The sequence below is a fragment of the Pseudorasbora parva genome, chromosome 20 (assembly GCF_024679245.1).
Source record: "Pseudorasbora parva isolate DD20220531a chromosome 20, ASM2467924v1, whole genome shotgun sequence".
In the NCBI taxonomy this organism is placed as follows: Eukaryota; Metazoa; Chordata; class Actinopteri; order Cypriniformes; family Gobionidae; genus Pseudorasbora; species Pseudorasbora parva.
Genome location: NC_090191.1, coordinates 8,019,056 through 8,035,043, shown reverse-complemented (window position 1 = coordinate 8,035,043; position 15,988 = coordinate 8,019,056). Strand labels below are relative to the sequence as shown.

The 15,988-nt window shown below is 37.5% G+C and overlaps 1 protein-coding gene across 1 annotated transcript in view; it reads left to right on the top strand.

Moving 5' to 3' along the window:
• Positions 1-11,741, top strand: part of LOC137049047 (NACHT, LRR and PYD domains-containing protein 12-like) — a 29,057-nt gene extending 17,316 nt beyond the window's left edge. The window contains exons 7-9 of the mRNA XM_067427440.1: positions 3,009-3,182; positions 4,288-4,334; positions 11,188-11,741. Of these exons, the coding sequence (XP_067283541.1) occupies positions 3,009-3,182; positions 4,288-4,334; positions 11,188-11,741 (775 nt within the window). The remainder of the gene's footprint in view (positions 1-3,008; positions 3,183-4,287; positions 4,335-11,187) is intronic.
• Positions 11,742-15,988: the final 4,247 nt, after the last annotated feature.

Genomic DNA, 15,988 nt, shown 5'->3' with positions numbered 1-15,988 from the left:
CTATTATTATTATTCTCCCAAATTAATCGTATTTTAATAAACTTGCTCGAAAACTCATGAAACTTTGCAAACGCAGAAGTGGTAAAACTTACATCTGATATGGGTTTCAGAATTAGGTGAAGGGTGTGTCTGTGGTGGCCTGACAAAATTTGATGATTCGCCATGAAAATGAAAGCTGTTGTAAGTCAGGCATACAAAGTTTGATCTGCCCCAAACTTCACATGTTTAATAAGAGTCCTGGCTTGAAGACATCTATATACCAATATTCAGTTAGTCATAGTGCCACCTGCTAGAAACAGGAAATGGCATGCTTTACACTATAATTCACTCTCAGAAACTCATTTAAATATCCCATGAAGTACCAAACTTGTTAGAAACACATCAAATCATACAACATGTGGTTAAGTGCTAACGTATGTGATTAACGCCATGAAACAAAAAGTTGTTGTAACTCATGCAGTTGTTGTAACTCATCTGCCCCAAACTTCACATGTTTGATAAGAGTCCTGCCCTGAAGACATCTACATGCCAGTATTCAGTTATAGTCAGAGTGCCACATTTTGGCAACAGGAAATGTGGCACATTGTAGTGACATTGCCCTATTTCTCCTATATTTACCCGCTTAATCGCATACCGGTAACAATTTGCTGTTTTCCTGAGGCCACCGGGTGGTGGTGATCCCGTGTGCGAGGGCCCTTTCATCGCTGTTTGCAGCTTTAATTATCATTATTATTCCAAATTAATAGCTTTTTTTCTGGACTAAACACACTTAAAATCTCAAGGAACTTAGCAAATTTGTAAGTTGCAAAAATATACGTCTGTTATGGGATTCAGAATTAGGCGTGGTAAAATGACTTGATAGCACCACCTACAAAATTTCAACTAAGTGCCCCTCACATTACATTTAATGTACAAGTATGAAATTCGGTAGATACATTTAGCAGCCCAGTACCTACAAAAAAAGTCTCCTAGTACGAAATCTGAAAACCGACAGGAAGTGAAATATTTAGAATTTTCTCAGCGAAGTACCAAATCCGATCTGCCCCAAACTTCATATGTTTGATAATAGTCCTGGTGGTCTTAAGACATCTACATGGCAATATTCACCTGATGGCAGAAGGAAGTGTGGTACATTAAAAAAGCGGTGGTCCTGGGTACGAGGGCCCTTTCATCGCTGCTTGCAACTTTAATATTGAATTAGATTTCTGGCTAGTGAGTTTTAGATTGACAGCTTCTTGAACAGAGGCCTGTTGCATGAAGCTTGCTGAACAAATTCTGAGCTTCAGAGTAGGTTTAGAGTTGACAAATCCAGATAAATCCAACCTGGTTTAGATCAAGTTCAACGGTTTCTCAAAGCTCGGTATTAAACGTTCTCCTTCAACTCAGCTTTAATTCTGAGTTTGTGATTAACTTTGAAGCGTGTTCACCTGAAATTGTGACATCTGCGGCAAACAGCCAATCACAGTGTCCGTTTGAATCACTTCTCTTCTGAAGATTGAGAGATCGTTTTGAAAATTATTATGAAATTAAATGAGTTTACAAGGCAGGAATAAACCCTGCTGCTGCAGCGAGAGTTTGAGAAGGCAGCTGAAAGATTATCTTAATCTATCAATGCATGATTTGAAGAAATATGCCTAATAATTATAGGTTCACAAATAGCTCAAATGAATACACGTTGTTTAAAAGATTTATGAATGCATGTTTTATATTTATATTCATATTTGTCTACTTGTCAATTAATATAATAATTATATTAATATATTAAATTAATTAAAAGTAATTATAATTCGTATAATATAAATATAATAAATAATTAGCGCCAAAGGATGAGCAGTTTTGTCTCTAACGTTTCTTTCACTATAAATTGCAAATTTGAGATACAGGGGGTGTGGCTTTATTGGATCTTTACTTGTAGTTGATCGGTCCAGTTTGGGTTTGTGATCTCGAACCTGTTCCAGAGCAGGTTAGCCATGTAGTGCAAGTTTCCATGGTGATGAACACCGCTAAAAACCAATCCACCTTTTTGAGCCTGAAAAAACCAAGTTTGCTCAAACTTACCTGGGTAACAGCTCTTACCATCTCAAATTCTGTAAATAGTTAATATAGAAACTGTAAATAGTCAAATTCTGTAAATAATGCTTGAGTTTTTTTCAGGTTTTTTCTTTTTACAATTACATATGTTCTGAAATAAATTGCCTTTTTGAAAGGAAGCCTAGTCCCTTTTTGACATAAAAACTTACAGAAGTTATATTTCTGAAAGTATAATCGTCAAATTTGAATCAAAACATGATCAGACTTTCAGTTTTATATTTAGGTTATTTTCAGGGCCTCAACATTAAAATCTCATACATTCTTTCCTAAGGGAATAAAAAAATAACGTTCACGTTTCACAAGTCACTTTCACGTATATGTCCCCTTGTTTTACTCTGTTCCTATATTACTTTGAGTTATTATGAATCTTGGGTAACTACATTTCAATTGTCTAGTTTAAAATAAGACCAGTTTTATGAATATAGACCATAGGGTTTAAGAGCTGCAGACATTTTTATTTGAGTATGTTTTCAGAAAATTCTCAAAAATCGTGGTGCAGGTTAAGAGGTTAAATTTTATATTTATATTTATTTCAGTAATATTTCAGGCACAGTATTGCATCACTGTTTTCTGTGTAGGATCAAATCCTTTTTAAAAAAAATGAAAGATATAATGTTTAATGTTTTGGGAGAATATTTATTTCTTCCTGCTTATGATAATTGACCACAAAAATATATTTTATGAAATGACAATGTGATCAATTAAAAATGCATCTTCAAGTTTTGACCCCTGGTGTCTAGTGGCAGTGTAGAAATACTTTGTTCAATTTCTTTAGTATATTTCTACTTTACTGGAGTATAAATGTTTCTGTTGACTTTTGTTACTTTTGTAACTGAAACTACTGAAATTAACAGCTCCCACCCAAATGACTGTTTATGACGACTGTCAAACTAATGTGATGTGGACTGTGTTTGTAGGTTGTCGGGGTGTATGGTGACTGAGGAAGGCTGTCGTTATGTTTCTTCAGCTCTGAGGTCAAACCCATCACACCTGATAGAGCTGGATCTGAGCTACAATCACCCTGGAGATTCAGGAGTGAAGCTACTCTCTGATACACTCAGCCATCAAAACTGCAGGCTCGACAAACTCAAGTATGTTAAGCAGGAAGAGTGTTTAATACTATGTTCTACTATGTTTTAGTGGACTTCGGTAACTTTCTCAAATTCAAAACAGTATATAATATAGTATATAATTGCAGTATATAATAAGAATAATAATACAAATAAATGAGAAAAGTGCACAGCTGTAAAAGAGCACATTAAAAGTGTGTTAAATGAACACTCTGTGTCTTTTTGAGTCCAGTCTAGAGAGTAAAAAAGTAACACTACAACAGTGTTGAAGCTAATAAAATGATTAAATCATCAAGTGATGATTAACCCTCATATGCTCCTAGTTTCCTGTTTACACTATGACACTATGAATTAAGGGTGTCCCCAACTAAGTATTTACACATTCAAATAAGAATTGTCGAATCTTTCTATGGGCTAAGCTAAATGCTATCAGATCGTCACCGTGTGTCAAAGCGATTAAGTGCACACACTGAGACGAGAGAGGTATGTATCAACTCGTCTTAGATAAGGGAATAACATGGTCTAATATGAAAAAGCGGTGAAGTATCCCTTTAACTCTCCCAGCTGTGCTGCTGCTACTGGTGGACACTAAACACTGACCTGCTTGATTTGAATGAGGCATTTTGAATGAATGAGGCATTTTTGTAGTGCTTTCATATAATAATAATAATAGATTTTATTTATAACGCACTTTTCATTCTGAAGAATCTCAAAGTGCAAATATGTACTACTGTACACCCAAAGCAATTCACACTCATGACAGGGGTCTCTCCTCAACCACCACCAGTGTGCAGCATCCACTTGAATGATGGAACGGCAGCAATAGTACAACAGCGCCAGTGCGCTCACCACACACCAGCGATAGGTGGAGAGGGGAGAGGCTGATAGAGCCAATTCAGTGGATGGGGATTATTAGGAGGCCATGATTGGTAAGGGCCAATCTAGGGAAATTGGCCAGGATACCGGGGTTACACCCCTACTCTTTACGAGAAGTGCCATGGGATTTTTAATGACCACTGAGAGTCAGGACCTCGGTTTAACATCTCATCCGAAGGATTTGTGAGCATTCAGATCCGTCTGATTAACTGATTCACTGATTAACTGTCACTGTGTGTGTGTCTTGTAGATTGGATCATGGAGGAGAGATCAGGATTACAGCAGGACTACACAAATGTACGTCTAAACACACACACACACACACACACACACACACATGTTGGTCTATGTGGTTTACAGGGACTCTCCATAGGCGTAATGGTTTTTATACTGTACAAACCGTATTTTCTATCCCCTTACACTGCCCCTGCCCCTAAACCTACCCATCACAGGAAACATTCTGCATTTTTACTTTCTCAAAAAAACATCATTTAGTATGTTTTTAAGGCCGTTTGAATTATGAGGACATTTGATATGTCCTCATAAACCACATTTATAGTGTAATACCAGTGTAATACCCATGTAGTTATACAAATTTGTGTCCTCATAAACCACATAAACAGGCTCACACACACACACACACACACACACACACACACACACACACACACACACACACACACACACACACACACACACACACACACACTCACTCTCTATCACACAAGTTTCAGTTTCAGTTTGTTTACTTATAAAGCACATTTAAAAACAGTCACCAGACTGACCAAAGTGCTGTACAAGTACAAGCTACATCAACATCTCACAGTCTACAAGCACTAATTTAAAAAGAAATACTAAACAAAAAAGTAAAAAAAAAAAAAAGTGTTTGCAACTTACAGGGCAGAGACATTAGCACACATTAAAAGCTAAGGAAAACAAATGGGTTTTCAGCAGTGATTTAAAAACTGCCAAAGAGGAAGCTGCTCTAATTTGTGTCGGCAAGCTGTTCCACAATCTAGGCCCCACCACGGAAAAAGCTCTGTCGCCTCAACGTTTGAGCCTAGCACAAGGAACCATGAGTAAATTTTGATTTCTAGATCTTAGGTTGCGGGATAGATTATGGGAATGTAGAAGTTCAGTCAGGCAACTTGGAGCAAGATGATGCAGACATTTGTAAACAACTAAGAGAATTTTATAGTCAATTCTAAATTTGACTGGTAGCCAATGGAGAGCTCGTAGGAGGGGAGTGACATGGTAAAAATTTTGTCTTCGTTTTAAAAATTTGGCCGCAGCATTTTGGACCAATTGTAGAAGAACAAGCTGGGACTTTGAGATACCACAGTACTTTGAATTGCAGTAATCAAAGCGAGATTTTATAAATGCATGAATAGCTGTCCCATGGATTTTTCGGGAACAAAATGTTTAATTTTAGTGAGAAGGCGGAGTTGAAAAAAACTAGAGGCGACAACAGAGGATACCTGTTTCTATAGAGTTAAGAGCCTATCAAGGAAAACTCCCAGGTTCCGTAAACAGCTTGTATTAAAAACCGATAAATCACCAAGGGTGGTTGTATCATACTCAAATTTATCTGATGAGCCAAACACTATGACCTCTGTCTTTGAATCATTCAATGTTAAAAAGTTACTTTTTAGCCAAAGCTTTACCTCATCGAGATAGACCATTAAAGAATTTAATGCAGAGATAATGCAGAGAGCGAATGATTGACAGTGTCAAAAGCTGCAGTTAAGTCTAAAAGAACTAAAACCACAGGGTATCCAAAATCTGTAGCAACTAAAATTTAATTTAGCACTCTCAGTAAAGCGGATTCAGTGCTGTGAGAGGACTTAAAACCAGACTGAAAATTTTCAAAAGTCTTTGATGAATTTAGAAATGACTGAAGTTGACATAATACAGCCTTTTCTAGTACCTTTGAAATAAATGAACTCACTGAAATGGAACGGTAATTATTTAAAACAGTGATGTCTAAGGAGGGTTTCTTGAGTACTGGAGTAACGAAAGCCATTTTAAGGCATGAAGGGATCGAGCCAGTAAATAACCATTTGTTGATGAAAGTTAACAGGGCGGGGACAATGGACTCTATTAACAATTTAAAAAACCGAGGATGTATAACATCAGAGGGGCAGAAGGAGGGTTTGAGGGTGGGCCATAGTTTCGGCGAGGGATTTTAGAGTTATTGGTTTAAAAGCCTCCCATGAGGTTGGCGGCCTAGTCAAAGCATACTGATCGGTATATTATGTCACTATTTCCGGAGGCCTTAATTTAGCTATTTTATCAATTAAAAACTCAATTGTGTGTGTGATGGGTTTGGGAAAGTAATTACAGGTGGATTTAGGGCAGCACAACACAGTCACACATGCACAACACTCTCACACACACACACACACACACACACGCACGCACGCACGCACACACACTCACACAACACACACACACAGAGGGTTGCCAACTCTCACACATTTGGCGTGAGACACGCTGTTAAGCTCTGTCTGATGATCTCACTCTGCCCAAGGAAATCTCACGCCAAATTACCAAACCTGCTTTTGATATGAAAACAATTCTACGCTTTTAAATTTTAATACAAAATTCAAACAATAACAATTTGGCTATTTTATATCAATAATGGATGTTTACATTATGACTGCTAGCAGGTGTGGTGATTAGCTCCATATAAAATGATCAATATAACATGGTTTAACATCCCTATATGAATGAAATCCATATTATATTGCGACAGGAAGCTAATACAAACACTCAGTGGTGGTCTAAAGTGACATTTTGAGTGTAAGTGTAATTTTAATCTTTTAACTTGTTTTATGTAGCTTAAAGAGCATATTGCAGGTTAGAGACTCCAGTGAGTCAGTGTATAAAAAAATAATGTAGGACCTAGATTTTAAAATATTCTTGTAAATATGCTAATAAGGCTTTTTGAGTCGTTTTTGTGAGAAAATTTTACTTCCCCATCTAAAAATGCGCAAACCGTAAGCGACATAACGAGAGGGAGTGCTGTGACTTTCAACCATAGGAAAACAATGGATCGCAATGGCAGTTCGGATGCTGTGGAAATTATAAATATTTATTAATACTCATATGGCAGACCACAGCCATGCAATTATGACACACAATAAGGGACAAGCCAGGATTAGATAGAACAACGATTAGAGGAGATGAATGAAGTTGTTGTGTGAGGAGAAACGGTGGAAAACAGAGCAGGTGAGAGAGTTGGCTCATAACATTATACGCTGTGCTCAGATTACAGAACTTTGCAGATAATTATCATGTGTCAGGCAATCGCAAAGCTGGTATTGGTCATCTAGGAGTATTGATACCAATAACAGAAACTAATAATAAGTTCAGACCATCTGGCTTAAGTCACACTCGCCGTCCACATTAGACGTTAAAGCTGGGCGCGGGGCGTAACGTTACCCGGTGCTGTTTTTGCTGTCATACGAGCTTGCAGACAATGTTTTTCTCTCGCGTGGACATTGTGGATGCTCGTATGGTCGTGCACCTCCCTATCTCACAATATTTTTTAAACATACAAAATCAAAAAATTTGGGAGTTGGCTTAGAGCCCTGCACGGGCCTCAAATCTAGGCCCTAGCCCGGCCCTGGCCCAAGGCGCTGAGGCCCTAGCCCGCCCCCTGTTCGACAGCTTATCAAAATTCTTGGCCCGAGTCCGACTGGAGCCCGTGTTTTTTTTTTTTATTGTTTTTTTTTTTACATTTTTGCAGCCATTAAAATAGTTCTGTTTTGTTTTTAATGTCAAAGTAGTTATATTTCATTTTGTTTCTTTATTAAGTTAATTTAGAAAAAAGTTTAGAGCATTTTTTTGTTTGTTAAATTAAAGTTTTAATTTTTTTAAGTGACGACCAAGCGGCCAGCGGCCGACAGTGAGTTAACCGCATAATTAATCGATTTAGTCTCTCAAATCAACTCTTGACTTGTCTTGCCTATAATAAAATCCATAGATATAAAACACTTCAAGCATCACCATGTTAGTTAATTTCGCCTACTATTACCACCACAGTAAAAGGCATTTTTGACGAGCTGAGGCAGGCTGATTCTGCTCGCCGCTCTCGCAAACGGAGCTAAACAATCTAAAAACAAAGAAATAAATAAAAAGAACATGCAGGTTGTCTTATAGCCTACCTTACACCTACGCAAAATGCATAGGGGCGTAATAAAGCCGTTGCCCGTCGGGCTCGGGCATAAATGCAGGGCTTTAAGTTGGCTCAATTTTCACCAGCATGGCTGTCCCTTATTGCCAAATCATGCACAACAATGTCACAGGCTAGATCTATGAGTATTATTATGCTATAGCTCAGTTGCTGCAACCATACAGTGCCTTTTTTACAGACACACACACTAGGGTTGCCACCCGTCCCGTGAAATACGGAATCGTCCCGTATTTTCAGGAAAAATGATTGTATTGCTTTGATACGGGACGCGATTTGTCCCGTATTTTACGTAGGTCCACCCGCATTGTGTGAAGACACGCCCTATTCTGCCCCTAATTGGGTTACTGCCGTTGTTGGTTTGTTTTATTGGTTTGTTTCAGGTTCACGGGCCGTGAATCACGGCCAATCAGAGTCAGAAACCATTTGAAACGATGGCGGAGGCAGGTCCAAATACCCCCCGCGTCCAGCTGTAAAAGTTTCAGAGCAGAAACGCAAGCGGATGCAGTGGTACAGACGAGAGTCGGAAGAATTAAATACTGGAAAGTGTCAACGGCAATGAATACCAAGCCAATTGCACGATTTGTCGGCGAGTGTTTTCAGTGGCGCACACTGGCCTGTGAAATGCAAGAGCTCACCGAAATCAAAGCACTGTCGCACAGTTCTTCATACCTCAAGCATCTCCTGAGGCAGACAGTGTATGTTTTTTTTTTGTTTTTTTTATCACCTAAATTTTTTGATTGATAACGTTAGATTTCATATGCTGCCTATTAAGAAATAATGTTAATAATGTAGGCTACATTAATGATGTTATGGTATGATTTGTTTATTAAGGTTAAGTTGTACAGTCAGACACATTACTTTAATAAGATATATATATATATATATATATATATATATATATATATATATATATATATATATATATATATATATATATATATATATATCCTATATTTAATCAAAATAGGACCTTTGGACCTTTTAGGAGTAAAATAAACAACTATTTGTTATGCTTAACAAATTTAAATAATTGCATCATCCAATAGGCCTACTATAGAATTAACAATAGACTATATAAAAACGGAATAATACATAAATATATTTACTTAACTTACCAAAAATAAAAATGTTGTTAAGTGTTTTATTAAAATCAGAAATGATTGTAGATATTATATCATTTACAGTTATTTAGGTGTGGTTTCACTGTTTGGATGGTGTTACTGCAAACAATGACAAATATTTTAGTCAAAATCTTTGTTCACAACACTATAAAATTACTCGAGTTAATTAGCAATTTCTTATCCCACTCCCCTCTAGGTTACAGCAGCTGAGTTTGTTTTTCATTGTCATAGCTGTATTATACTGAGTGCATCTGTTCACACTGATTTCAATAGCAGATATCCTATTATAATGTCCATTGGTATCAATCTTAAGATATATACAAATTATGAAAATATGTTTTAAGTTATGATATACGACCACTGCACTGGCACACCATCAGGACTGTGGTCATCGTGGCCCCGAGGGGTGTGGCCACCGCTGCGGCAGGCGTCCCTTATTTTTCTGTATTGAAGGTGGCAACCCTAACACACACACATACATACGCACGCCTGCTCTCACTCCCTCTGGTTGTATCTGTTGAAAGGGCTGCTGTTCTATGCATTTGCACACAAGTAATGTTTTCTGTCTAAAGCTAGCAGCAACATTGAGTCTCTGTTTTGAGTCTCCAGTCTCTGTTTAACACGAACGCTCGTGTGTATGTGTTCGCCCGGATCGCCTCAGTTACGGTGCTCAGTTCACGCGGTTTCTCCGAGCTGATCGTCTGACGGATCCGTGACCGACCGTCACACTCCGCTGCGGCCGAGCCACAGAAAGTATAACGTGTTATTGTGATCCTTTATTCACTCATTCTGTTATGGGTTTATTTTGTGCCGATTCACCGTCGATAGTGTGAGGATGTATGACGTTTTGAGTATGTATTTGAGTGAACGATGTACACATATATATATATATATATATATATATATATATATATATATATATATATATATATATATATATATATATATATATATGTATGGCTTGAATAAAATATGTATAGGCTACATTATCAGCACATAATTCCTGACTTTTTTTTTTTAAAGTGTGAGACTATGCATTTGTGTTTATGTAGCCTACATACTTTGTATTAATCAATGTTGAAATTGATTCATGTAAAAACAATAACCAAGAATCATTGCATGTGAGTGTTTAATCATTTAATATTAGCCTTTAACTACACGAGTATTGCAATGTTAAACTTCATCATATCACTGATAATCCACGGTGTAAAGTGAACACACACACACACAGTGTGTGTCAAAGCAGATGCAAAAGTGAAGTCCCGTCTCTTCACCTGCACAAAACACCACAATGCAGCTTTTCTAACTTTTTTTTTTTAGAAAACCTGTGGACTCAATGTCCTGACAGGCTGGACACAATAATTTTCCATGACAATGATACATTTAAATAGAAAAACTACCGAAAATACACTGATTGCTACAGAATACCAACCTATTCTGCACTGAGGCAATGCAGAGCTTGGCAGACGACTCCCTCTCGTGACGTAATATGACGCGATGTTGAAAAAAAACAGCAGTTTTTACAAACAGCCAACGAAACGGCCACTTTATCTGCTAAATTTGTGCTCTTATGTCTTTTTAAAACATTTTAAATCCTGCATTACCTTTTCATATGGCATTTTCATACAAGGTTATATGTTCATCTCAGTTTTTTTACCTGCAATATTCTCTTTAATGTTAACTGAAGCTCGAATGCACCTGTTTGACCAGGATCTTTGTCTATTTTGTTAGAATAATTCACATAATGTGCTTTTAGTTTTTTAGGTTTTTTTCCCATAATTTCCTCAGCCTCAAGTTGTTCTAAACCTATATGCATTTCTTTTCTCATTAGATTTACATCCACTCACTCTGGACCTGAACACAGTGAATAAATTCCTCCATTTGTCTGAGAGTGACAGAGAGATTACTTACACTGACGAAGAGCAGTCATATCCTGACCATCCTGACAGATTTGATGTACGTCAGGTCCTGTGTATAGAGAGTGTGTGTAGACGCTGTTACTGGGAGACTGAGTGGAGTGGTGATTATTATGGTGTGTTTATATCAGTGTCATATAAGAGCATCAGCAGGAAAGGATCGGGTAGTGAGTGTGAGTTTGGATTTAATGATCAGTCCTGGAGTTTGATCTGTTTTCCCTCTAGGTACTTATTCAGACACAATAACATAAAGACTGAACTCACTGTAAAGCCCATCATCAGTAAAACTGATCACAGTAGAGTAGATCACTATAGAGTAGGAGTGTATGTGGATCACAGTGCAGGAACTCTGTCCTTCTACAGCGTCTCTGACACAATGAGCCTCATCCACACAGTCCAGACCACATTCACTCAGCCGCTCTATCCTGGGTTTAAGGTTTATCCTGGATCATCAGTGAAACTGTGTTGATGAATCAGAATAGACTGTAGAGAGATTCTACTCATAATGCTTTGAGTAGATGCTAAATCAGTAACAGAAAGATGTTATAGAGGCTTATTTTCTCTATAGCACAGTTACTATCAGCAATATGTGGGCTACGTCCGCTGTCATGACAAATCCTGTCCGCTATGAAATTGTGTCCGCAAGGACCCCCAGAGCGATTCTATTGGCTGAAAGAAATTTTAATAGGTAATCTGTTCAGAGCCTGATTACAAATCTTACAAAATCGCGTTTTGATTTTTGCTGTTATGTTGTGTTAAAATAGTCTTTAATGTCTTACAAATCATAGATTTCATATACTAGTAGTATATAACTGAAGCTATAAGTGGTTATATAAGTATATAAGATATATACGCATCTCTCGTATATAATCAATTTATTTTGTGCACTTGTTCTGTATATTGCTGGGTTTTTTTTAAATTCTTTATTATTTACATTATAGGTACATTACTATGTCATGATTTTGTATTGGTACTTAGTTTTTCAGTTGAAATAATTCAGAACATGTTTTTGCTCCCATAGCAATTAATTACATATTTCAAATAAATGTGTTGCGTGTGTATGTGTGTACTTAGTATGGCAATGAATTCATAGTTTATTTTTAAACAATTGCTTGTCCAGAACCATGTATAACAACTTTTGATCAGGCATTTAAAATCGCTACCAGCGGACACAATTTCATAGGCGGACAGGATTTGTCATGACACCGCCATTGCACAGAATCGTCAACCATAGGGTCGTCAACAAAGCAGTCAGCGGCGAATCCTCACCCTGGCAGGTGTTTTAAAAAAATGTTCAGTTTCAGTGACCTGATACTGCGTTTCCATGTGGATGAACGGCCGAACCGTGTAAAAAAAGTCTATACGGTCCAAAAAATACCCGTGTTCGTGTGGACAAGGTCTTAAACTCAGTCATTCAGTTCTTTTTGTAGTGTCACATACATCATTTTATTATTACTGTCAAACTTACCTTTCATTATAATGTATCATTCAATAAAAAAGTCATTTGTTGTAAAATTGATAAATGTAAATGTATTAATAAATGTAAATATATAAATTGGAATCATTTGACCATACTGTAAACTGTTGAGGTTGTCCTGATCTAGAAAGTCTCCTGACATGATGAAAGCATGTTTTTTTCTTTATGCCCTGTGGTAATACCATGGTCTGGATTCACCATGTAGTGTTTTGTGAGTGTGTTGTGGTGAATAATGTCAGTGTTTTCTTGTGTTGGAATCAACATAAATAATTCAATATAATAATAAACTTCACTTTTACCATAGCAAAGACAGTAACTGATGAAGTGTGATGTTTTAATAGAGGATGTCAAACTTTCTTTCGCTTCTTCTGCATGGAGCACCAGTTCAGAGACGAGTGACCCATATGAACTATTTATGACCTTTGACCTTCCAATCCCATCTGTTTCTACATGTTAAAGGTTTCATGTCAACTGGCTTTTTATATTTTTTTATACTGTTGTCTGCGGTCAACTAATGACGTTTGTGTTGTTTTTACATTCAAAAACATCATAACTAATAAGTACTAGGCTATTTTCTACACTGGTTTTGAGGCTCTCTCCAAAACAATGGGTTTTGATGAGGTGACGCACTGGAGACTTGAAAGCAAACGCCCACGGCTTTGATTGGATAACATTTGCATATATTTAATGAGCTTCAGCTCCTGTCATATCTATGCACCTATCAGTTCAGTTCACATGAGGGAGGGGTTGATTTGAAAGCGGCAACTGGAATGATTCAAGTACGTCTTTATCAAACAAACACAATGATTTATTTCTCATCCACCCGCGATTGATTGGACTATTATTTTTGTATTACATAGCCTGCACGATCATTCGATATAACTGTACACACACACACAAACACACACACACACACACGTGCGCGCACACCCTTCAAATGTCAAGTCAAGAGCTACTGAATTACATGTGCTTATTATTATTCTGCTCCGTTTCGTCAGTCAATGATGTCAAGATGTGAACACTTATAAAAGGTTCTAAAGGAAATAAAAGGTTTTCTTTGACTAACAAGCAGTGTTGGTTGTTACTTAAAAAAAAGTAATTAGTTATAGTTACTAGTTACTTCTCACAAATAGTAACTCAATTAGTAACTGAGTTACACCATTATAAAAGTAATTAATTACCAGGAAAAGTAACTACTGTGTTACACTTTTTTTTAAATGTTCAAATATGTCAAATAACTTGCCCCAATATTAGATGTTAAATTAATAAAATGGAAACTAAATATAATACATTATTATTATAAAACATTGTAGACTAATCTACACTATTTCAGTGTTGCTGTGGGACAATGTGAGAGACACCTATCAAATTCAATACGTTATTGTAAATATCAGCACTATAGTGGAACAATAAAACAAAGTATATTATTTAGAACTGTAATATTTATTGCACAGACCCCAACTGGCTAACAAATATTTCTTTAATGACGTGGCAATGTCTCCTCATTTGGTAGCGGAGCTCACATTATCCTTTGGGTTCTTAGCCACTAATTTTGTGGTGGCATATAACGATGTGAAGTGCTTCATTAGATTATAATTACTTGCCACCGACGTGGAGAGACTCTTCCTGGGCATAAGTTGCACGTTACATAAACATTCTTACCTTTCACCTCAATGAGGGAAAAGTAGTGCATGCTTCCAGTTTGCAAAAGCTACCCTTGAAATCATTGGACATGATATCACTCTGACTCCTCCTGGTCATTGGTGTGTGCGACAGCGCGTGTGTGTGTGTGTGTGTCTACCTAAGCCAATCATGAATCATCATCAGTTGTGGTTGTCTCCCACCCACCTATCATAATCAGTTGTGTACTACACCCACCAGAGTCCTGCGACGGATCGTCTGGTACCCGACGGGTCGACCCGCAAATTTTACGGAAATGGGTGAAAAACATCCAACTGTGTCAGATACGGGTACGGGTCGGACAAGGGGAAAACACGGGTCTAACACGGGTTTAAAACAGTCACGTGCAAACGTAAAAATGTATGCATATTTTTAGGAACACATCTACAAAAATATGTCTTGCCTCTATTTCAAGTTAATCAAATAATTTTAAAATAATATCAGGTTATTTGTGCTCGTGCCGCTGCGCACCCTCCCAGGATTCTCTGACTTAAAAAAAATCACACAAGGCTTCAAGGGGGTCGCATACCGAAGGGGAAGCTCAGCGCCAGACGCGCACATTATACAGTCTTGTTCAAAATAATAGCAGTACAATGTGACTAACCAGAATAATCAAGGTTTTTCGTATATTTTTTATTGCTACGTGGCAAACAAGTTACCAGTAGGTCCAGTAGATTCTCAGAAAACAAATGAGACCCAGCATTCATGATATGCACGCTCTTAAGGCTGTGCAATTGGGCAATTAGTTGAATTAGTTGAAAGGGGTGTGTTCAAAAAAATAGCAGTGTGGCATTCAATCACTGAGGTCATCAATTTTGTGAAGAAACAGGTGTGAATCAGGTGGCCCCTATTTAAGGATGAAGCCAACACTTGTTGAACATGCATTTGAAAGCTGAGGAAAATGGGTCGTTCAAGACATTGTTCAGAAGAACAGCGTACTTTGATTAAAAAGTTGATTAGAGAGGGGAAAACCTATAAAGAGGTGCAAAAAATGATATGCTGTTCAGCTAAAATGATCTCCAATGCCTTAAAATGGAGAGCAAAACCAGAGAGACGTGGAAGAAAACGGAAGACAACCATCAAAATGGATAGAAGAATAACCAGAATGGCAAAGGCTCAGCCAATGATCACCTCCAGGATGATCAAAGACAGTCTGGAGTTACCTGTAAGTACTGTGACAGTTAGAAGACGTCTGTGTGAAGCTAATCTATTTTCAAGAATCCCCCGCAAAGTCCCTCTGTTAAAAAAAAGGCATGTGCAGAAGAGGTTACAATTTGCCAAAGAACACATCAACTGGCCTAAAGAGAAATGGAGGAACATTTTGTGGACTGATGAGAGTAAAATTGTTCTTTTTGGGTCCAAGGGCCTTAGGCAGTTTGTGAGACTACCCCCAAACTCTGAATTCAAGCCCCAGTACACAGTGAAGACAGTGAAGCATGGAGGTGCAAGCATCATGATATGGGCATGTTTCTCCTACTATGGTGTTGGGCCTATTTATCGCATACCAGGGATCATGGATCAGTTTGCATATGTTAAAATACTTGAAGAGGTCATGTTGC